At 41.1% G+C, this 24,093-nt stretch overlaps 1 protein-coding gene across 1 annotated transcript in view; it reads right to left on the reverse strand.

Annotated features, from left to right (window-relative positions):
* Positions 1 to 24,093, reverse strand: part of ERC2 (ELKS/RAB6-interacting/CAST family member 2) — a 999,532-nt gene that overhangs the window by 808,363 nt on the left and 167,076 nt on the right. The window contains exons 3-4 of the mRNA XM_043441970.1: positions 23,137 to 23,160; positions 22,070 to 22,486 (exon numbers count right to left, since the gene is read on the reverse strand). Of these exons, the coding sequence (XP_043297905.1) occupies positions 22,070 to 22,486; positions 23,137 to 23,160 (441 nt within the window). The remainder of the gene's footprint in view (positions 1 to 22,069; positions 22,487 to 23,136; positions 23,161 to 24,093) is intronic.

Consider the following 24,093-nt stretch of genomic DNA (forward strand, 5'->3'; position numbering starts at 1 on the left):
GATTACAGGGTTGCCACCAGTCCATATGGCTCCTTTGTGCAAATTAGAAAAGAAAGCCCCTTCCTCAAGACATTTTACTTTCATTTGCTGGAAAACCGTTGCAATATAACGATATTGTTAGAACAAGGGACTGTGTTACCATCTTCTGACAAACTGTCAAAATATTTATGCACATCTATGACGTCCATGATATACACAGCACATGAGGTGTGCAATACCCCGTCTACACAACTGTACACTGGTTCTGGACAGTGTCCCTTCATCTTCACAGCTGTAATAAACTAGCTACTTCGTCCTGACAAGTCAAAAATTGTCTTGACAATTCATTCTTACATTGTTTGTGTGAGTGTGTGATTGCACATGAGTAAGTATGTGCCTGTATTATGTTATTTTTAATGCATTTTGCAAAAAAAAAAAAAAAATTTACCTATGTCAGGTTAGATTACTGGCTCAAAGTGATGAAAATGGCTATTCTTATATATTGATATAAGGATAAGATATGTTTTTATACCAAGACAATGTCATGGTAGAAGAAACAGGAAAGGGGGAAAATTACAAGTCTCCAGCAATCAGTTTATTCCCAAGGCAAAAATGTGTATTCTTATCTTGCATAACCAAAAATTTTACTAATGGTCATAAAAATAATTCCATTTCAAAACCCACTTGCAATAGCAACAGGAATCAAGTTTACCATGTAAGATTCTTCTTCTATTAAATAGTTTACCATTTACCTGCCGTCAGCTTTGCCTTTCCCACCTTTAGACTCTGGCCTCTAAAGGAGACCATTAAGAGTTCATGAGGCCCAAGATAATGGGTTTTCCAGAAATGGGATCCTGGTTTCCCAAGCAATGAGAAGGCCAGACCACAAGAGCCACAGCATGAAGAAAGCAGATAACTCAAAAATAAAAATCGGTAAACAAGCATATTTTTTACGGCCTACTCGACTTGCGGAGCAGTTAGACATACTGCTTTTCTTCGCCTCTTATATCACCACTACAAGTGACAGTGAGTGCAGCGGCAGCCAAGTCAAACAGCTTTATAAAGACAGGGAAGGAAAGCAGTCCAATTAAGAGCCTAATAAGGGCCAGCTGCATTTTTTGCTGCTTCAGCTGGATTCCCCCATTTTATTCTCAGAGCACAGAAGATTTTCTTAGTCCCATTTTACAGAGAAGGAAGCTGAGTCTCAGAGAGGTTGAACAACTTGCCTGGGGTCACACAGCTATGAATGATAAGCCATCGCTGGCTCTAAAGCTCTTCCCTTTCTGCTACACCATGCTGCCGTGGGCAGAGCTGTAGGTCAGCGCTTCTCAGACCTTCCTGTGCCCACAGGTCTCCTGCACATCTTGTTACTTGCAGGTTCTGACTCTAGAGCCCTGAGGCAGGACGGAGATGCTGCATTTCTAACACGCTCTCAGAAGATGCCCATGATCTGGTGGTTGTTGAACCACACTCTGAGTTTGACCGGTGGTTCTCATCTGAGGACAATTTTGGCCCCTACCCTCCAAGGGACATCTGGCAATGTCTAGAAACATCTGTCACAACTGGAGATGGTGGTACTTCTAGATCTTGCAGGTAGAGGTCAGGAATGTTGCTAAACATCCTGCAGCACACAGGACAGCCCTCCAACCTCAACAATAAAGTATTTAGCTCAGAATGTCGCTGGGATGCAGTGAAGAAATCCCGCTTTAGAGACCCCAGGTTCATTTAAACTTTCAAGGTTGCTGTCATTTGCAAACTTACATTGGGGTCAAAGGTAGCTCTAGTATTTCAAAAAACTTGCTGAAAGCCGAACAGAAAAGCAACCAATGTCTAAAAAATGATGAAGTTTAATTTCCTCGCAAAAATGCTGCCATTATACTGAAGAAAATCAAATCAGCCAATTACAAAGGGTTTCACACACTGCTCAGAGTTTCTGTAAGGTCCTTGTTTCTTTGCACTGGAGGTCACAATTGAAAAGGCAAAGGATAAGATCATTTTTAGATGCGAATTTTATAATTTCCTGTTCTGGCAGCACAAACATTTACTCTGTTGACAAGGATCACATGAAATCATCTTTTATTATGCATCCTTTGCTATTGCTACCTACCAGCAACATTGTGCTGGGATTCTGCAGCACTTTTGCACCCAGCATCCACCCAGTTCCCAAAACTCAGTGAAGAAACCAATCATTCACCTGAACCTATAATGTTCGTAGTACCAAAACACTAGATCAATTTTAATTTTTTTTAACTGAAGTAACTATACCTTGTTAAGAGAATCTCCAAATGTTATTTGTTTGACTATAGCATATACTTCAGGAAGACTGTACATCTGAACACAATTTGGAGGTAAGTTAAGGTTCAATTAAATTCTTATAGGTTTTTGGGGGGGTGGGGGGGAGAATGGGCATCTAACAGAATACTTGTGCTAACATATCAAGCTACCAGGCTATCCACATCTGTCTCTTTTTCCTACTTTATCTATCAGTAAACTTCTCACCCCAGGGACCTAGCCTGAAGGTCTCACTCTAACAGAGCCACCATGAGAAGGTATTTGTCATTTCAGTGTTCACCTCAAAATGTAGTTTAGAGTTGAAGACTCAGTAAAATGAATGACTAAATCAATGCATGAATGAATGAATGAACTCTCTATCCTTCAATACTCTGCTTTCTGGGTTCTTCCTCCTTCCTAAATAATCCATTCTAAATTCTTATTTTCACTGCTTCCCTCCCTCCTCCTCGGTCCTGAACACAGATATGCTGGGTTCTATCTTTGGACCCTCCTCCCTTTATGCCAGCTCTTCCCTTCCTTTTGATACAAAGGGCTCCCAAATCTACATCTACAACCCAGTCTTCTGCCTTGAGACGCAAACATACTTTCAAAAGTCAAATTCATCTGCCCCTCCCAAAACCCTGCCTCCCTCACAACTTTACCCAAGCTGAAAACTCCAGCTTCTCACTGATATCTCCACCCTCTTCATCTTCACATTCTTAGCTGCCTCAAGACATTCTTTTCTATTCCCAGTCTGTCCCCACTGTCATCACTTCAACTCCACTTCAGGAATGGCGTCCTAAATTTTCTAAGCCAGCTCCTAATTGCTGAGTGCAGGACTAAGGTGACCAGCATGGGGGTCAGCTATAGAAACAGGATGGGTTATAACTTCCCCATAAGGAGCCTTCATGACCCTGAATGCTACACTAACCCCATGCCCTGGTTCTCCCACACACACAAAGGAGGCAGTATCACCTAATGGTTAGGAACACAGGCCCTGAGGCCACCCTGACTGTGACTCCCTGTAAGACTCTGGACAGGGTAATCCACTTCCCTGTGACTCCATCTCTTCATCTGTACCAAGGAGAGATTAATAGGCTCTATTCCATTAGGGTGCAGTGAGGATTAAGTGAGTTTCTACATCTAAAGAGCTCGGAATAGTGCATGGCACATACCATAGGTGATTACTAAATGTCAGCCACACTGATGACAATGACCACAATCCACTTAATAAGTCAGTATCACAAAGCAGAGCTCAGACTGGTGTACTCAGCAGTAACAGGGCACAGCAACATCATGAGCATCAAGATCTAGGGCACTCATTATACAGAGTGAAGTAAGCCAGAAAGATAAAGACCATTACAGTATACTAACACATATATATGGAATCTAGAAAGATGGTAATGATAACCCTATATGCAAAACAGAAAAAGAGACACAGATGTACAGAACAGACTTTTGGACTCTGTGGGAGAAGGCGAGGGTGGGATGTTTCAAAAGAACAGCATCGAAACATGTATATTATCTAGGGTGAAACAGATCACCAGCCCAGGTTGGATGCATGAGACAAGTGCTCGGGGCTGGTGCACTGGGAAGACCCAGAGGGAGCGGGTAGAGAGGGAGGTGGGAGGGGGGATCAGGATGGGGAATACATGTAAATCCATGGCTGATTCATGTCAATGTATGACAAAACCCACTACAATACTGTAAAGTAATTAGCCTCCAACTAATAAAAATAAATGAAAAAAAAAAAAAGAATTAAACCAATTAAAAAAAAAATATCTAGGGCACTGAGACGTACACCATTTATGTAGTATTACTGCCAGGAACACATAAGACCTTAGTCGAATCATGAGAAGACATCAGAAGGATCGGAATTGAGGGAAACTCAGCAAAATAACTGGTCAATACTCTTCAAGGGTACCAAGATCACGAAAAACAAAGAATAATCAATGAACTATTTCATATTGCAGGAGACCAAGGAGAAATAACCATGGGATCCACAAAAGGACACTGGTAGAAAAACAGGGTTCTTAGGTTGTTTCATAATATTGTACCAAACTAGGCAGAAAGCATTTCATGGTTCTAATACTTTTACTAAAGTTATATAAGATATTAACACTGGGGGAGGCTGGGTGAGGAATGGATGAAAACTGCACTATTTTTGCAAATTTTCTATCAGTCTAACAGTAGTTCCAAATAAAAGTTGGTTCTCCACAAAAGAACACCAATGCAGCCTTACTCCAAAATCAATCCTCAAATATTTATAGAGTTCTTATCATGTACCAAAGCAAAGACAGAACTATTAATAGGCCCCATGGGTGCACAGTGAAGTTGAGAGGATTCTTCCCTTGGATATTCACAGTAAACTGACACTTAATAATTTCTATGGAAATACATGCACAGGCAGGGACCCCAATTCACTGCAGAGTGAGAGGGAGTAAAAATGAGGACTTCTGGAGATGGTAAAACCCAGGGTGAATAATGTAGGAGAAATACAGGTTGGTCGGGTGAAGATGTAGGAGTAAGGGTGCCCCCAGCGTTCCTCAGACTGCAGGGGAGCCACACCCACATAGGCACAGAGCCCAGAGGCTGGCTGTAGAGCAGAGTGAGGTGACTGGAAGGTTGGGGAGAAAGAAAGAGGAGGAGAAAGACTGGAAAAGCAAGGCCTAGCTCAGGAGCCTGTACTTTGTCCTCCCAGCAACAAAGGGTTCTTAAAGGACAGATAAGCATTTTTCAGAGATGATCCTAACATCAGTGTGAAGAATTATAAGAGGTACAGAGCTGGGAAACTAGTTAAGAAGACCAGGCCAAAGGTAAAAGCATTGAAAGTGAAAAAAAAAAAATGGGCAGATCCAAGAGTTTGTTGAGGGATTAAACAGGATTTAGTGACACCTTGGATACAGGGGTTATGGTAGGCAGAAAACTGGCTCCCCTCGCCCCGAAGAAGGCCAAGCCCTAATCTCCAAAACCTGCATGTATTTTATCTTACATGGCAAGAGAGACTTTGCAGATGGAATTAAGAATCTTGAGATGAGAAGATGACCCTAGATTATCTGGGTGGGTCTAATGCAATCACAATGGTTCTTATAGGAGGAGGATCACAGTCAGAGGGAAGGAAACAGGACAACAGAAGCAGAAGTCACAGAAAGAGAGACTTGAAGATGCAGCGAGACACCTGAAGATGGAGGAAGAGGCCATGAGCCAAGGGTTGCAGCTAGCCTCTAGGAGCTGCAAAAGGCAAAAAAAGGAATTGTACCATAGAGCCTCCAGAAGGAGCATAGGCCTTCCAGCGCCTTGATTTTAACCCAGTGAAAGTGATTTCAGATTTCTGACCCTCAGAACTGCATGCGAACTTATGCTATAAACCACTGAGTTTGTAGTAACTTATTATAGCAGCAATAGGAAACTAACATAGGAGTGACGGAGAAAGAAACTGATGATGGCTCCAGTATCTGGCTGGGGTTGGGAGCCACACCATGATGACAGTCAGTCAGACAGGCACCCAGGAGGAAGAACAGCTTGGAGGAAGACAAGAACAATTTCCAGCAAAGCTTAAGATGTCTCTTCAATGCACAAAATATTCATTTGCAAGTTATATATATGGCACTGGTACTTAGGAGACAGGTCCAGACTGGGGATCAAGTTTCTCATAAAGCTGGTACTCAGCATATGTTTAGTTAGGCCTACTGAATTTATCTTCTTTTAATTAAAAAAAAGTTAGCTGCAGAAGTATTACCATTACTATTACAAAAGGTTGTGAAATACACTATGAGGAATAATTACTTCTACAGGCAAGAGTGGGATTGTGGAAAGAATTCTATTCAAATTCTGACTCTAATGTGGCAACTATATTTCCACGAGAAAGTCAAAACTTCTCTTGCCTCTGTTTCCTCATCTGTAAAACAGAGATTAATCCTAACCAGGATTAAATGTACAATGGCACTTAGCTGAGTACCATGTACATACAACTCATTAAAAATATTTTGATGTCAGAAAAAGAGACACAGATGTATACAACAGACTTTTGGACTCTATGGGAGAAGGTGAGGGTGGGATGATCTGAGAGAACAGCATCGAAACATGTATATTATCAAGTGTGAAACAGAGCACCAGTCCAGGTTGGATGCACGAGACAAGTGCTCGGGGCTGGTGCACTGGGATGACCCAGAGGGATGGGATGGGGAGGGAGGGGGGAGGGGGGTTCAGGATGGGGAACACATGTAAATCCATGGCTGATTCATGTCAATGTATGGCAAAAACCACTACAATATTGTAAAATAATTAGCCTCCAACTAATAAAAATAATTGGGAAAAAAATATTTTGATGCATCAAAAGAATTTTTGTCATCCCAAAAGATGTAACAATTTCTATTTCATGTTTTCTCTCCCCAGGCATTTTCTGTTTACCTCAAGCACTTGGTCACCTACCATATTACATTCAAGATGTTTAAGACATGATCTCTGCTTACAAGGAGTGCATAGTCCTGGCAGGAGGCAGATGTGTATCAGTAATGATAAACCAACAGTCAGCACCTACTGTGTGCCAACTGCTTGTGATTTTAAAAATGAGTTAAGATGTGATTCTGGGTCTCAGGGAATGCACAGTCTTGAGAGGAGATATATATGTATAAAGAATGATAATCTGTTAAAAAAAAACACACACACACATTTACTGAGCACCTACTATGTGCTAGTCACTACATAGTAATTCATGTATCCTACAGATTATATTTAAGTTAATTTATTCAAGGTCTTCAAAGCAGGTATTTACAATTATAAACCACTCTGAAGTGAAGTCGCTCAGTCGTGTCCAACTCATTGGGACCCCATAGACTATACAGTCCATGGAATTCTTCAGGTCAGAATACTGCAGTGGGTAGCCTTTCCCCTCTTCAAGGGATCTTCGCAACCCAGGGATCAAACCCAGGTCTCCCACATTGCAGGTGGATTCTTTACCAGCTGAGCCACAAAAAGTCACACTCACACCTGCCCAGTTCAGTACAAATGCCTGTGCCCAAATAAGTGACCTATAAAATGCCACCAGGCAAGGTTTGATTCTTAAGAAAGAAAGAAATCAATGTTTTGAAAAGGGAGCATGGATATTTGCTTTACAAGGAAACCGACTGATGCGAAGGTAACTCTTATCCCCTGCTCACTTTTCCTCAAGGAAACATAAATGGCATTTGTCGAACCAAGCCCTGTGGAAAGTGCTTTACATAGGTCACTTCACTGGAGACCAAAGAATAAACTCACAGGTAGATGAAAAGGTTTTGTAGGAGGCAGAGAAAACTGCTGATTACAATTATATTAAAACTGCCAGAGGTCTCCTGTAAGTTTCACTAGCATTCTTAGGTCTCTTGCAAAAGCCCAGAACTGCTACTAGACAACAAAGTAGCAGACAACAAAGACAATTAACCCCATAAAATAACACAGATGAAAAAACAGGGAAGAAAAGAAGTGAGGTCAAAATAAAAGAGAAAGAAATCAACATATGAGGAGACAGGATAAGATTTTAAATGAAGTCATAATAGAAACCAGATGAAAAACCTAAATGGAAATGCAAAGTTTCAGAGAAAACAAATCAGAGAGACGGAGAGGAACTGGGTGGGAAGAAACGACTAGAAGTTACTTTGGCTTTATACAGACCAGTATACAATGGTTCTCATTTCTGATGTCAGGTCTCATGTGAGATCTTAGGCAAGTTACTTAGCTGCCCAGCACCCACACCTCACAGGGTAGCACTGAGGAGTAACTTAGCAAAGCATTGAGCTCTGGGCTGGCACCTAGAGAGGGGAGCCTTCCATTTAACAGCAGTGGTGATGCCATGATTAATGCTATTAACACCCTGCCAGGACCTCCCAAGATGAGGTTCCCCGAACCTTCCTCTTTCCACATGATAACCCTCAGACAGTCAGTGCAACACAGATTTCTTGGAAGGCTGCTGTGATTTCAGGAAATGTGGTCATTTTGGACCATTCTCCTTCAGTTCTCTGTGCAAGAAGTAGCACATTTGTGTTTGTAAGGCAACAAAGCAAGAAACCAGCATGCAGAGATAGCTACAGCCTAGAAAAGAGGAAAAAGAGAATACATTTTCTAAAAAGCTTTCCTGTTCTCTGGAGAACCCTGTGTCATCACAGGTCACAGTCCCCACTCAGCACAAGCATCCTCAAGTCTCCACTAGACTCCCATGATCACTCCGTCTGTAACAATTGCTCAAAAAGCATCCTGAGGATACCTAATGAGGTTAGCACCTGGCAGATTTTTAAGGTGTCTCCAGGCACCAGTGTGGAATTGGCAAGGATCCAGTCATTATGCAACATTCTTATAAAATAGTCAAAGCTTGAGTCCTTAAAATCATCTAATCCTTGACTTGCATCATGAAAGTACTGCGAAGAAACAATTGGCAGTAACACCACTGGGTATCACTAAGGTAAGGCAGAAGACCCACCTTAAGTGGGTATTATTTCTATTGTTTAAGGCACAATCAGGTTTTGCCTCTTCCTTGCTGTATGGACCCTGCCAGAATGACAAAGCTCCCCACCATCCTTTCAAAGAAAATCACCTTGCAATGCATTGCTATTTGGCCAAGCACAGGGGAAAAAAAAAAAAAGACTTAAAGAAGATCATTTGTGTAAATCAGGATTAATTTTCAGCACATTTACAATGTGCACAGTATGAGTCCATTTTTTGATTAACAAATAATATATGCAAAGATAGCTATTAAAAATCTCCAGAAGAGTATATGCATTAATTTTTAAGTACAACTATCACTTAAAATTTTTCCACAATTATATTATGATATCTTAATAAAAGTGTATATACTGGTAAGGTTCGAGTGATTGAATTGAAAGAGGTTTTCTTTATAGCAACCATTTAGAGAAATATGTTTAAGTCATGCCAAGAAATATAAAAAGAAAGTGGCACTAATAAACCCCAAAGAAGTTAAAGTTGGAGAGGCAGATAATCTCTCTCAATCGGTTTCTGAATTTGAGCAGGAAACAGCAACCCACTCCAGTATTCTTGCCTGGGAAATCCCATGGACAGAGGAACCATGTGGTCTCAGAGTCGGACACGACTTAGCGACTGAACAACAGGTTTCTGAATGGGGGATGCATTGGGTGTTGATCAGCATCTCCTTTGTATATGACCACTGGCCCCAGCATGCAGCATTTGAACAGCACAGAAACTCAGCCACACATCTGTGGGACTGTCTGTGAGAAGAGAACTTCCCACCATTAATAAATTTTGAAAAAACACGCACTAATTCATGCTGGCAGTCCAAATCCTCTCAAACTTCATTAAGTGATCAGACTGAGTTCAAAGATATATGCAGAATAAAGAGAAAAACTCAAGCCTGAGAAAACTGGGGAAAGCAGGAAGGTTAGTGAACAAAATTCTACAGTCTGAACAAAGTTTTAGAGTCAGAAAGAGGGTAAAACTATAGGACTTGGTTAAGTGGGTCAAAAAATAAAGATTTCAGTTGCATAAAAAGCCAAATTTGAGTTCAGATTTTTAGTGTGATATGCATAAATACTGCTATTTAAAATTTGCCTTTACTTGAGATTTACTGGGACTCTGCCTGAGGCAAGATATTTTAATAGTAATAATAAAATGCTAAATAGTACTTACAGCAAAGCATGTGTGGCCATGATGTTTCAAAGCGGAGAAAGAAAAGGTAATTCTGAACATCTGTATTACATTTCCATGTGATAAAACCACCACCACACTCCAAAATTGTTCTAAAGTTTAGTGGAGCTGGGGTGGGGGTAGGGGTGGACAGTGGTTCATGCAGAGAAATGTTTATTTAAAAAACAGAAAGGGAGACTCATAGGCCATTTGGGGGAAAGCAAAGACGACAACATTTATTGTAAAATAGAACTGCCAATTAATAGTGAGAGTTCAGTAGTCAAAAAGTGAGGTCATGTGTCTTCTCAGATACATCTTTATTACCTTCTGAGAATCAAATGTCCCAACCTTCCCACGTGGCATCTCAGACGAAACCACCACCCCCAACTCCTTCCTTAAGATTTCTCTGCTACCTTTTCTCAGACGGAAGGAAAGAGAGAAGGGGAAATCAGAGAAAGCTTCATTCTTTCTCTCCTATACACACACACACACAAATACACAAACACACCTCTGGTCTTTTTTAGGCTTAAACTCCCACCTCCCCTCAGCACGTATGTTTCCTAGTTCTATCCCCTGAGGTCAGTCTTTGGGTCAAGAAATATTTTGATCTGGGTCGCCCTTGCTCAGTAAAACAGAACTTCAAAACAGGTGGGGCTGAGAATAACTGTATTTGCCATGTCCACAGGCTAACTACCAGAGGAGGTGTCAATCACTCTACACCAGAGTTCACAACCCAGGTGACTTTGGTCCCCAGAGGGTATTTTGCAATGTGTGGGGCTGTTTTTAATTGTCACAACTGGGGAAAGGGGAAAGGTACTACTTGCATGTAGTGGATAGAGGCCCAGAATACTGTTAAACATCCTACGATTGCACAGGACTGTCCCCATCACAAAACATTATCCTCCTCCAAGTCAACAGTACTACAGTTGAGAAACCCTGGCCTATACCAATGAAGGAAAATTCCATTAATAGGCAGAGTCCTCACTCAACACTGAAAATGCTCAAACTGGCAACCCAATTCACACAACCAAACATCACCAAGAAACCTGATTGCCGTAGGGGCTGAAGGAAGGACCAAGGACAGTAGGGGATTTCTCAGTTGTCATTCTGACCAGGTCCTAGGCTTCACTAAATACAAACACTTCCCATCGGAAAACCTAGCAACTATGGTGCAAGTGTGCTCGGTGTTCTGACTCTTTGTGACCCCACGAACTGGAGCTCACCAGGCTCCTCTATCCATGGAATTTCCCAGGCAACAATACTGGAGTGGGTTGCCACTTCCTCCTCCAGGGGATCCTCCCAACCCAGGGATCAAACCCACGTCTCCTGCAGTGGCAGGTAGGTTCTTTACCCACTTGGGCCACCTGGGAAGCCCAAGCAATTCTACAGCACATCAAAAATTACTGTAAGTAAATACTTTTTAACACAACCTGTATACACATGGGCACTTTCTTTTTCATGCTAATTCCTTCAAAGCAGCAACAGATTTTTAACCACTAATTGCATAAGACTAAAAAAAATCAATAAACACACTATTTTTAAAAACATAAGAGAAGGACAAACTGGAAACCTGTGCTTTAGTTAGGTCAGAAATTCCTAATTCTAATGGAGTTTCAATGGCAATATCCATTTCTCTGGTACTTTCCAGGTTAGTAAATACTTCACACAGACTCCCTTTTTAATCCACACAAGTTACCTTACCAACACCCACCATTACTAAAAGAGCTGCAGATTTTTGTGATAACTGACAATACACAAGGCACTATACTTCTGGAGATCAAAATCACTGATCTAATAATTACAAAAGAAAAATGTACAGAAATGAAAAAAATCTTGTCTTCCTATTTAAAAAAAACTCAAAAGTTATACTTAAAAGTAGTAAGGTTTTTACACTCTACATATAATTAATGCACATATTTTTTAACCGAATATCTTGATTCAAAATCTGTTTACCTATTACAGAAATTAGGAATCTCTACTTTTTTTCTGAAGCTGAAGCTCCAATATTTTGTGGCCACCTGATGTGAAGAGCCAACTCATTGGAAAAGACTCTGCTGCTGTGAAAGATTGGGGGCAAGAGGAGAAGGGAGTGACCGAGGATGAGATGGTTGGATGGAATCACTGACTCAATGGACATAAATTTGAGCAAACTCAGGGAGACACTGAAGGATAGGGAAGCCTGGAGTGCTGCAGTTCATGGGGTCGAGAGAGTCAGACATGACTTTAGCGACTGAACAGCAATAACCACAACACTTTTTCTTAAAGGGACAACCAGTTAATATTTCAGGCTTTGAGGGTCACAGGCAAAATAGAGGATATTACATAGGTACTTACATAACCATTTCAAACACAACCATTTAAACAGGTAAAACCACTCTTAGCTCCCAGGCCATAAAAAGCAGGTGGTGGGCCACATCTGTGCCACATACTCTAACTTGCAACTCTTATTCTAAGTAAATAGTGATTCTTTATCACTATAAGGTCTCACTCATCTTTCTTTTTCCTTTTTCTACAAACAGTTCATATAGAATTATATTTTTACTTTAGTAAAGAGGGTTTATTTCATTCTTTACAACTGCTATAAGCTACTCAGAGGAATCAACCAGCAACCAATCTCACTGCCTTCTTTAACATTCTATCCAAAGCATTTAAGGCATCCTTCAACCTGTACACCAAATAGGAAACACAAATAAAGCTATCCCTTTCAACAGAGACAGGTGGATAGGAAAGTAGTTTTGTTTCACAAAATCTATCCAATTAGAAGAGCAATGAAATGGGGCACTTATTAGGAGGTTGTAAATACCATTTTAATGTCTCACAATTGACAAAGAAAGAAACCCACAATACCTAATAAAAACTAGATAAAAAGTAAAGTCAGTTTGAAGAAGGCAAGTGTTTCTTTTAGACAATGAGGTAATGATAAAGCAAAAAAATTGAAAAAGAAGGCTAACTTTAAACAGATGAAATGGGAAGGTCTAATTCTAAGCACCCCCCATTTTCCCTTATTCTCTACCATAAAAATCCACCTCTCCCCTGGGAATTCATGGAGCACCTACAAGTGCAGTACCATGCTTCTTATCTTAAGCAAGTACTTTCATTTTCATGAGCCACAAATGGACTGAAGAGGCCTAGCCCTGGTGGTACCTCCTACATGACACTGTCTAATCTTCTGCTTACTGACCTCACGGATTTACAATCCCCAATTCAACAGGACTTAATAAGATGTGGGGCGGCGGGGGGGGGGGGGGGGGGGGGGTGGAAACAGCGAGTGAGCATTTTGTACTTTTTTCTTTTTTTGCCTTTACAGAGAAAATATCCCTGAGCAAGAAGTCAGAAGATGAGGATTCTAGTCTCAAGTCTGTTCAGAGATTTCAGGGTGAAATCCCTGGCAGTATCCAGGAGTGATTAGGGACAGATGCCTGGAACCAGAAGGCCCAGTTTTTAATTTTAGGCCCATCACTACTTGCTCTGAGAACCTGGAAGAGACACACCACCCATCTGGGCCTTGGCCTTCTCATCTGAGAGGCAGGAAACCACCACCTACCCCAGAGTATTGTTGGGAGGCACAAATGGCACTCCTTGAAAAGTGATTAGCTTATGAGTGCTCAGTGAATGTTACCTGTCATCACTTCTTAATCTCTCTGAGCCTCAGTTTCCTCAGAGGGTTACCAGGTACATCAGAGGAAATCATTAAAATGGAATGTGTTCTACAAACTATGAAGCCTCATCCACATATAAGGTATTAGCTAATATTCCCATCCAAGACACACAGGACTTTGTTACAGCTGAGCAACTTCCCACTGCTGCAATTTGAGATACACACTCAAATATCCTCAGTACCGCTGCTTCCAGTCCTTTTTCACCAGTGAGGCTTTATTTGTGGCACACTGCTTCACCAAATGATGACAATGAACCATTAGGTGAGCTGCCACAGAAATACGTTTCAGAAAGCAGTCACACGCAAGGTGGAACAGGACAGTAATCAGCATCTCTCCCAGCAAAATGTCCTGACTTCTCCCCGCGACCTCACCACATGCTTTCTACCCTGCCACTTTCTCTTCTCAGCAGGTTGCAATATGCCTTGTGCCTAATGACTCCTTGGGGATCCACAAGTCTCTGTTACTGTAAAAAGCAACCAATTATACTCATTAAAATCAATATGGGGTAAAGCCTCAACCACTTCAAATTAGCATGCAGCTTTCAAATTTAAAGAATGTATCAGAATTTAAAGACAAGGCAAATGCTGCTAAACAGAAATGAGTACATTCTCTATGTCATCCGAAATGTGAGGGTAAAAGTTATGAAACCCTGTTTTTGGATGTGTTGTTAGCAAGGTCCAGAAAGAATGCTTTTCAGCAAAGATTCTTCATTGGGATCTATCCTCATTTAAATGCCTGGAGAAAACAGAACTCAGTGAGAACAAAGGATATCTGTATCAAGTAGGCATCAGCCAATGAAAAGTCCATGTAATCTCAAAAGATACCATATTCAAAATTAAGTGCTTTTTTGAGAAAGAAACATGATGAAGTATGCATTTCCTAGGGTCTTCTCCTAAGTAATAATAATAGTAAGTGACAATGCAGCCTTTAGAACAATCATACAAACTGGGAGCTCAGTGGTCGCAGATAATGAAGTATGTGTTAAAGCAACTACAATAAAATGTGACCAGGAGTCAGCAGTACCTTGTGCATCTTGGGCAGAACTTCACGATCATTTCCTCAGCCACATTCTCGTCCTTGGTTGGACAACTCCACCAGGATGCCATCAAACTCGTATACATCCAAAGTCTCTTCTCAGCCCCAGCTCCTCCTCCTGACAATTCTCTCCTGCCGTCTGTCCCACCACCTGCCTACACCAAGGCCCCCAGTGGTTGTCTGCTCCTCACACTCCTAGTACTCAGTTCCTGAGTTTCAAAGTCCTGCCTGCAGATGGGGATGACCTTGACCTTCAACTTCTTGGCCACCACCTGGATCCAGATTCTTGGTCATCTGAATGACAGTATCCTTCTAACTTATCTCCATCTCTTTATTCTCTCCCTATCTAATCCACTATCAATTAGCACTTAATCTTTTTTGATCATGCTGTTCTCCAGGGACAATGTTTCCAAGGCTGCCCAGAGCCTACCAGGTAGAGACCAACTTCCTGTGTCACATGCTCAGAGCCCTCAGTGGCACGACCTCAAACCTCCTGTTCAGTTTTATTTCCTTTCCCTCCTGACAGAGGGAGTTTCAGCTGCTCCAAACTCACTGTACCCCAAGCCCACCACTGTTCCCTCCTCTAACGCTTGGCTCAGCTATCTCTTCAACCATCCTTCTCCACCAAACAGGTGTGGTGACGTTCTTGCCGCCTTTGAAGACCAGCTCTGCCATGGCTGAAGCCGCTGTCAGCTCTCCTACCTCCAAGCTGCAGAGGTTTACGTGCCATTCAAGATCTTCTTGATGCACTAGCCCGAGAAGCAGTAGTGTCCTGTGGTGACAGAAATAGATTCTGGAACTAAACTTCCCAGGTTCTGATCTTGGTTCCAGTACTTACCTATGACAATACCTTGTGACAATACCTATGACAATCACCTACCTCTTTGTGCCTCAGCTTCCTTATCTGTATAATGGGGATTACGACGAGTTTTCCCTTAGAACAGTCCCTGGCACAGAATAAACCTCAATAAAGTGTGAGCTGTTTCTTACTGCCCACCGGAATCCCTGACATACTTGCCATGGATGCTCCCATAGCATCCTGCATATGGATGTTCAAAATGTGCCCAATGATATGCAACACATTTTGAAAAAATTAAAACTTCTAGTTAAGACTACCCTCAAAACTACTGCTCTATTCCAAACACAGAGCAACAATAGAGAAAACAAAAGAATATGACACTTGTACAATCATTATAAACTTTGCCAGTACTGGCAAAATAAGCCACAGAGCAATTCTCACGGTATTAAACTGTTTCTTACTCTTCCAAATATTTACTGAGCATCTTGCAGGCAATATTTGAGGCCTGGAAATACTGGTGGAATATATTGGTTAGGTTAAAAAGTACTTTATTAAAATAGCTACTGTCAGGTTCTGTATATACATATATATATATATGAAACTCTTGCACAAAAAATGTAAAATATTATGTTTATGTGGTCACTTGTATTTGGGAATACTTTCTGTGATAAGTTTTCTTGGTAGAAATAGAATGTATAATCTGTAGAGTCAGAATTAGAAATGCCTGCAACAGCAAAATCGTGGCTCAGCCAGCCCAACTGGAGACAAGTGTGTATTACAGAGAAGGAGGCCATATGGTATTGAGAGAGGGGGGACTAGGGTGGAGATTAGAAGTTGCGGCAATGATTACATAGGAGAGGTTTGAGCTGTCAGTAGAAGGTGTATGAGCTCAAGAACTTCTAGGTCAGACTTTGCCTTGGTGGATTCCTGCTGGCCTAGGAACAACTTGGATAAATAAATGAGGAGACCAAGAATTCATGTTGCCTTGCCCTCTTCTTCCCTGCACCCCTCCCCCAAGAGCATGGAGGGAAGCCCAGGCCCAGTGTCCTGAGGGCTTTACTTGTCCCAGGTTAGTAGCAACTGTGGTCCCCAACAACTTCAGTGTTCCACCTTGCTTTCAAAGACAGGCAAGTTGCCCAAGGGTTTTAGTATAGGAAATCAACAAGCATGACAGCAGAACATATATCCTTTCCCTTCAAACATCTTCCAGTACAATTAAACTAAAGACTTCTAACTCTCTCTTAAGGATCAGCCAACAAAACATTAAGGAGCGTGAATATAGGAGGATCCTAGCACATAAACCCACTTTTTCTTTAACGAGATCAGTAGTATTTTGGGTATTTGATTACTAAAACCTTCATATGGAACAGTATGTTCTCTGTGGAAAAAGCTAGAGAACAAGGTAAACTATTACTACATCAAACAATGTCTTATCAAATCAACCTGTATCCAAACGCATCAGACGACACTAGTGAGTAATGCTTGTATTTGAGCCAATACTTCAGCTCACATTAGCCTGTCGATTGTAGTTCTTGGGCAATAGTTCTGGTCTTCCAAATAAGTTGAGATCATAATCTTTTTGTTGTTGTTTCCTGCCAGGCAAAGAAGTGGTTTCACCCTCAGCCTTTTCCAGACCACCAAAAGACAACGAGACACTAAAGCAACCTGACTCTGCCCATGTGCGATTCTTGCCAATTCTAAATCTCCCGAAACAATAGGCTAAACAAGGCCAGTATTCTAGGAGATGAGGTTTATATGAGGTCCAACACCTCTGCCTGAGAATGAATCATAAAACCACTAACACCCCATTCCCCAGCATTACACCATTCAGCCCCAACTGGGTTGAATCGTGCAAAATGAAAAGGGAATCGGGAACACACTGAACTTAAAACCTCAAGTACATTTTAAATCCTGTTTCAGATTCATTTAAATTAACAGAGGTCAGGCAACTTCTTTTTTCAAGCTGGGTTATTCTTACTGGTTTAATACCAAAAGCAGTCAGCCACATTTTTCCACTAAAAAAAAAAATAAAATAAAATACCCTGACAGGGGAACAAACATTCTAAAATTCAGCAGAGAATGTGGAAACAGCTCACAATAAACTCTGCCTTCTAGAATAACCAATGGAGGAAATTACCCAGTTTTTTCGCCGTGCGAAACTCTATGTATATTATTACATATTTTGTAGGTCACAAGTTAAAAGCACAATTTGTATTTTCTAGCACAGTGTTTTTCCAAACTGTTTTACAAAGAACAGTGCAACAAGAGAAAAGCAAATGAAGTCAATTTGAGAGGCTCTACCTTCCCCAGTCCTCTTCTTGGAAATCACTGCTGCATAGTTGCATATTAGAGAGAAAGAATCCTATAGAAAGCTCTACGAAATTCAACATTTTCCCAAGTTCATTTAGCCCTGCAGCCCTTTTCCTCTCAAAACACATATCAATATTCCACAAAATGGCTATACTGTGGAGTGTACTTTCAAAAAGATTCTTCTAGAATAGGAATATAAGAAATGGTGTAAGAGCTGAGACTCTGGAGGCAACCTAACTCAAATATCAGCTTGTTAGCTGTGGGAACTTGGGCTAGATGTTTTATGTCACTTGTTCTTCAGTTTCCCCAGGCAAAAAGGGAAAAACAGAAAATGGCCATACCTCCTAGACATGGGCCTTGCCATCTAACTGGAACAGTTTTTTGAGAGCCTTACATGGCTGGTTCCTTTTTGTCACTGAAGTTCACAATGCCACCTCCTGCAACAAGCCCTCCCTGACTATCCAATATGAAGTTGACCCCACTCAGTTCCCTAGTACCTCACCCTCTTCTTTTCCTCCTGATACTTCTCTGTTTAACTATTAAACTGCTGTTTCACCCCAATAAAATATTATCACCATGAAGTCAAGTTTTATCAGTTAACATTACTCTATCCCCAAACAGATCCTCAATAAGTAGTCACAAAATGGATGGGTAGATGGATGAATAGATGAATGAACAAATAAGGTGGTTGTGAGAATTGTGAATCAAGGTCGAGCATTCTTCACAGTGCCCAACATATATGCAACTATCCAGATGATGCTATAAAAACATGTGATGAACCATGAGTGGTTAATGGATTCATAATTATAATTCTTGCACTATTTAACTTACCTCTTCCTGCTGTATAGTAGGTAAACATTTCATGGCATTTATTCAGAGGTGTGTTGGTAAATAGGCTCTCAGGGATGGCGCCAAAGGGGCAGAAAACCCTGAGAGTAGCATTTGCTGACTTCCATGGTGTCAATATTCCCACCAAAACCAATTTCAAACTACCGAAATTACTGGAAATATACTAAATGGCTCTCAGAAGGTGGTAACCTCTTTCCCTTGGGAAAAGTCCCCTTAGGCCTCAAAATCTTATTCAACTCCAAGTTTAAAATGAGATTTTTTTTTTTTTTTTAACAGACACCTTTTTCACATTCTCTGTTCTTGACAAGCCAAGATAAGGGTTATCCACTGACTCTGGTCTTCTGCTCAAGGAGGACATTTGGATGCATTGCCTGCATTTCCTGTACCACTCCCTGTGAGCTTCTGGACTAATGTTTAAGGTCTGAAGCATGACATATATTCATGCCAGATCATTCAGTTCAGTTGCTCAGTCGTGTCTGACTCTTTGCGACCCCATGAACCGCAGCACCCCAGGCCTCCCTGTCCATCACCAACTCCCAGAGTCCACCCAAGCCCATGTCCATTGAATCGGTGATGCCATCCAACTATCTTATCCTCTCTCGTCCCCTTCTCCTGCCCTCAATCTTTCCCAGCATCAGGGCCTTTTCTAATAAGTCAGCTCTTCACATCAGGTGGCCAAAGTATTAGAGTTTCAGCTTCAACATCAGTCCTTTCAATGAACAACCAGGACTGATCTCCTGTAGGATGGACTGGTTGGATCTCCTTGCAGTCCAAGGGACTCTCAAGAGTCTTCTCAAACACCACAATTCAAAAGCATCAATTCTTTGGTGCTCAGCTTTCTTTATAGTCCAACTCTCACATTCATACATGACTACTGGAAAAACCATAGCCTTGACTAGTCGGACATTTGTTGGCAAAGTAATGTCTCTGCTTTTTAATATGCTGTCTAGGTTGGTCATAACTTTCCTTCCAAGGAGTAAGCGTCTTTTAATATCATGGCTGCAATCACCATCTGCAGTGATTTTGGAGCCCAGAAAATTAAAGTCAGCCACTGTTTCCACTGTTTCCCCATCTATTTGCCATGAAGTGATGGGATCGGATGCCATGATCTTAGTCCAACTAATCTCATAAAACAGAAATCAAATGGTGTTTAGATTCATTTAAATGAAAATATCCTAGAACAATCAAGCCACCATCAAGGCACGATTAAATACTGCCAAGGAGCAGAATCTGTCAAGACAAGACGGACTACCTAACCCCAAGATCCCAACATGGTCAATCCCGTGCAGATGGGGATTTCTCCAGTACCACAGCCTTGCTGTACAGGAAACATGACCCATTGGCACCCAAAATAAAGCAGCAGCTTTTTTAAACTATAGCAATCTACCAATCTTTTCAAGGTCATCAGAAAAGACCCTGATGCTGGAAAAAACTGAAGGCAGGAGGAGAAGGGGATGACAGAGGACAAGATGGTCAGATGGCATCACCAACTCAATGGACATGAGTTTGGACAAGCTCTGGGAGATGGTGAAGGACAGGGAGCCTGGCATGCTGCAGTCCATGGGGTCTCAAAGAATCAGACACGACTGAGCAACGGTATAACAACAACAATCTACCAACTACAGTTTTGAGATAACACAATCAAAATTTCAAAATCCACAGACATTCTACATGAAATAACATGGCAGTAATCACTGCTTCTCCTCTGTAAATTAAATAGAAAGTCTATAGTGCAAGCCAGGAAGAGATTCTTTACACAGCAACAGACAGCTAATACAGTGGAGCAGAAACTAATTCACCCAAAATTCAGTGGCTTAAAAACATACATTTATTATCTCACAGTTTATGTGGAACAGGAATTTGAGCACATCTCAGCTGAGTCTCTCAGAAAGCTGAAATCAAGTTGTCAGCCTAGAAACTGTTATCTCATTGAAAGACTCAACTGGAGAAGATCCACTTCAAACTTACTAAGTGATGGTTAGCAGTTTTCAGTTCTTTGTGGCTGTTCGAGTGAGGGTCTCAATTCCTTACTGTTTGTCAGCTGGAGACTGACTACCTAGAGGTTCCTTACCACATGAGCCTCTGCCACATGGCAACTTGCTTCAAAGCATGCCAGTTGAGATGGCAACAGACTGTACGAACAACATGGAAGTAACAGTCTTACTAGTAATCTAGTAATTACTACTAATCTAATCATGGAAGTAATATTGGCATCCCACTACCTTTGTTATTCAGGATCAAGTCACTAGGTTCAGCCTAAACTCAAAGGGAGGAGATTACATAAAGATATGAATTCCAATAGGTATGGATATAGGGGCCATCTTAGTCATCTTCCCACCACATTCACACTCTTGGAATATGAATGGGAAGACCAGGCCCAACAAAACATATCTTTAAGTATCTAACGTGAAGCCGAGAGTAAGCATGGAGGATATTAAATCCAAAGACACAAAAGTCTACTAAAATGTTGTAACCAAATACAATCTAATATCAGAGAAAACCACTGGGAGCAGCTGCATTACCAAGTCCCAACATGAAAGCTGTGCTTTCTGAGCAATCAAACAAATGACTCACTGGAAGGACTGCCCATCCAAAAAGGTACATAATGCCAAGAAATATAGTTTTGTCTGAAAACAAACGTCTTTTTGAATTTTTATTTATGGCTGCAGAATATTTTGAAAATATACTTAATGCCACTTCACTGCTTCCTGTTTTCTGTGAGATCTGTGTCTGTCACAGCATTTTATTTTGCCTACATGGTACTTTTGAGATTCACATCCACCACAGTAGCAAGGAACTGCTATAAAAATTTCAAACCTTGAAGGTCACCTACATTCTTTCTAAGAGCTATCCAACTGCATATTCTCAGATATCTGAGCATCCCAATATTCAATGATAGTGGCAAGCCAGCGAGGCTGCCTCTGAGAAACTTCAAATGATTTAATTCACCAAGTGCAAAATGCACACTCAGAAAACCAAGAACACTCTGTCCTACATGAATGTAAATGCAGGCAAAGATTATCTAAACGTTCAAAATCGGTCTGCACATTTTTCCATTGTTTCCAGAAATATCCTTAGGCTTTACTTTCTAACAATCCCACACCAAATTTAGCTATGAAGCATTTAAGTTCATTGTTTTGCTAATCACCTATTCATTTTGCTCCTTTAAAAAGAGGATATTTAATAAATATCTAAAACTTAAACAGTACTGTATTTAAAAGACCCTGAAACAATGGCCATCTGTAGGAAAGCAACTATAAATGACCTTAGAGTTGATGTGTGCTGCACACACTTGGATCCTGAATACGTGTTGAATAATAATGGAACACATGTGTGGTGGGCAGAGGGAAAAAAAAAGACTAATGCCAAATTCCACTTGAAAGGTGATAAGCAGACAGGAAGGTTATAAAACAGATGACAAGGGGAATTTTGCCAAGGCTATAGATAACGTCCAACCTGTGATAATAACTTGGTAACACATTTAACATATTTTACCTTGTAAAATATGACTTTAGAGAAATAAACTGAATGTCCTTACCTCTCTAAGATGTATGTTTTCCTTCTCTTTCTGGTCTAAAATCACTTCTAAGTGGCTGACTTGAGACTCAGCCTCTGCCATCCGACGTGTCCGTTCATTGTCATCCTCAAGACTTTTGGACGGCAAACCTTTACTCTGCAACATCTCAAGAAGCTTTTTAATAGACTCGTCTCGGGCATTGAGGGTCTGTTTCTGCGTTTCGATTCTCAGCTCCATTTCCTCCAAGGTCTTCCTCAATAGGAACAGCTCCTTAGCCTGTCTGTCATGCTCAGCTTGGAGCCGCCGGAAGTTCTCCTCCGTCAGTTCGATGGTGAAGTGCTCTGCTCCTCGGTTGCCACTCTCTTGCTGCAGGAGGTGGTTGAGGTCTCTCTGGGTTCGCAGCTCATCTTGAAGGGCCTGGATTGTCAACTGAAGGTGCTATGATGAGAAAGATGGAACAAGAGAGGAGAAAGAAGGGGGGAAAAAAGTCAATGAACATGCCAAATGCTATTTGCTGCTATCACTATTTGCTCACACTATGAAGATGGAATGTTAATCATGAGGTCCAGAGGGGCCAGCTGTTAGGTTCTCCAAGGTGACTTCAGAAGCAAGGGACAGCACATGGAGAAGGGGTGTTAATTCAATGATGCTTTCTGAATGTCTTAAGAGAAAGGTACACATACACAGAAACAGTGTATTAGTGTCAGTTGCAAGGTAAATTACACATCTACAGAGTTTTAATTTAGGAGTGGAAAGGGTTAGAGGGAAACTTTCACAAACACACCTTCTTTACACCCACAATGCTCCAGACTCAGTATTCCTTGTTTCCTAAGGTTTCTTTATTCTACTATCTGTTACTTTTTGTGGTAAGTGTATGTCCATTTAAAAATAAAAATGATAGCATCCACTACAAGTAGACATAAACAAGGACTTTATTTTTACAAATAAAGCTGTGAGCAGGTTTAGTAAACAGGATTACTGCATCTGCAAGCAAAAGGGGACAAATACAGACAGACAGACGCACTCAAACACACAAGGAGGTGAGGCTGTGCAGAGCACAACAAACGAGCGGCAAAGAGTGGACAAACCTTGGTTCTTCGGGCATCCAGTAACTGAACAGCATGGGAAATGAAAGAAAAATGAAGCAAAAATCAACACAAAGAAAAGTCCAGGGCAAGCAAAGGATATTTAACAGAAAGAACTTAATCAACATAAAGTACCTTCACAGAGAAGAAAAAAAGAAAATCAGTTTCTTATTATAGCAAAGACCCATAAGCTACATAGAATTTATAGCACTGATGCTTGATAAACATGATTTTAAAAAAGAAAAAAAATGAGGTTTATTCCACCTCTAATTTTCCTAAATCTCACTGACCCAGGAACCCAGTATCTTGGTTGCTATTACCAGAGATGAAAGCACCACACTCCAGAGCTACCCACATCACCATTTTAGCCTTCAGAGTGGAAGTGCCAGAGAAACAAAATTGCATGAAGACAGGTGGTGAATTCAGCAACACTTCCCCAAGAGGGGCAACCACAGACTGATCACACCAGACAGCCATAAGCTGAAGGCATTTTTGTCCTAGGAGATAATGCAGGGACTTCCAAAACACAGTCACTCATCCATTCACCAAACACATTCTCCTGATACAGACCAGACACAACACTAAGCATGGAAATCAAGGTGAATGCAAGGCATAGGTCCTGCCTAAAGGGAATTCACAGTATTGTAAGGCATGGATAATAAAATAACATGACTAAGTTACATAAATACTGGAGGAGTCCACATTGGGAAATCCTTCTGAATTCTCATAGCTGATATCCAGAGGGGTTGAGATTTTTCTGAGTGGGGCCTGTACCCAGAAATTAGCACCAAGTGATGCGTTTATCAAACTCTTTATTGGTATCCAGGTCAACTTTTCACTTAAAAACATCCAATGAGAGATTCCTGCCTACTCTCTCATTTGTGTGTCACGGCATCTCCCAAGGTAGCAAATGCAGAGTAAGCAACTGGTATGTATTTAATGACAGTGATTATAAATTTT

This window comes from Cervus canadensis, chromosome 22, assembly GCF_019320065.1.
Source record: "Cervus canadensis isolate Bull #8, Minnesota chromosome 22, ASM1932006v1, whole genome shotgun sequence".
Taxonomy (NCBI): Eukaryota; Metazoa; Chordata; class Mammalia; order Artiodactyla; family Cervidae; genus Cervus; species Cervus canadensis.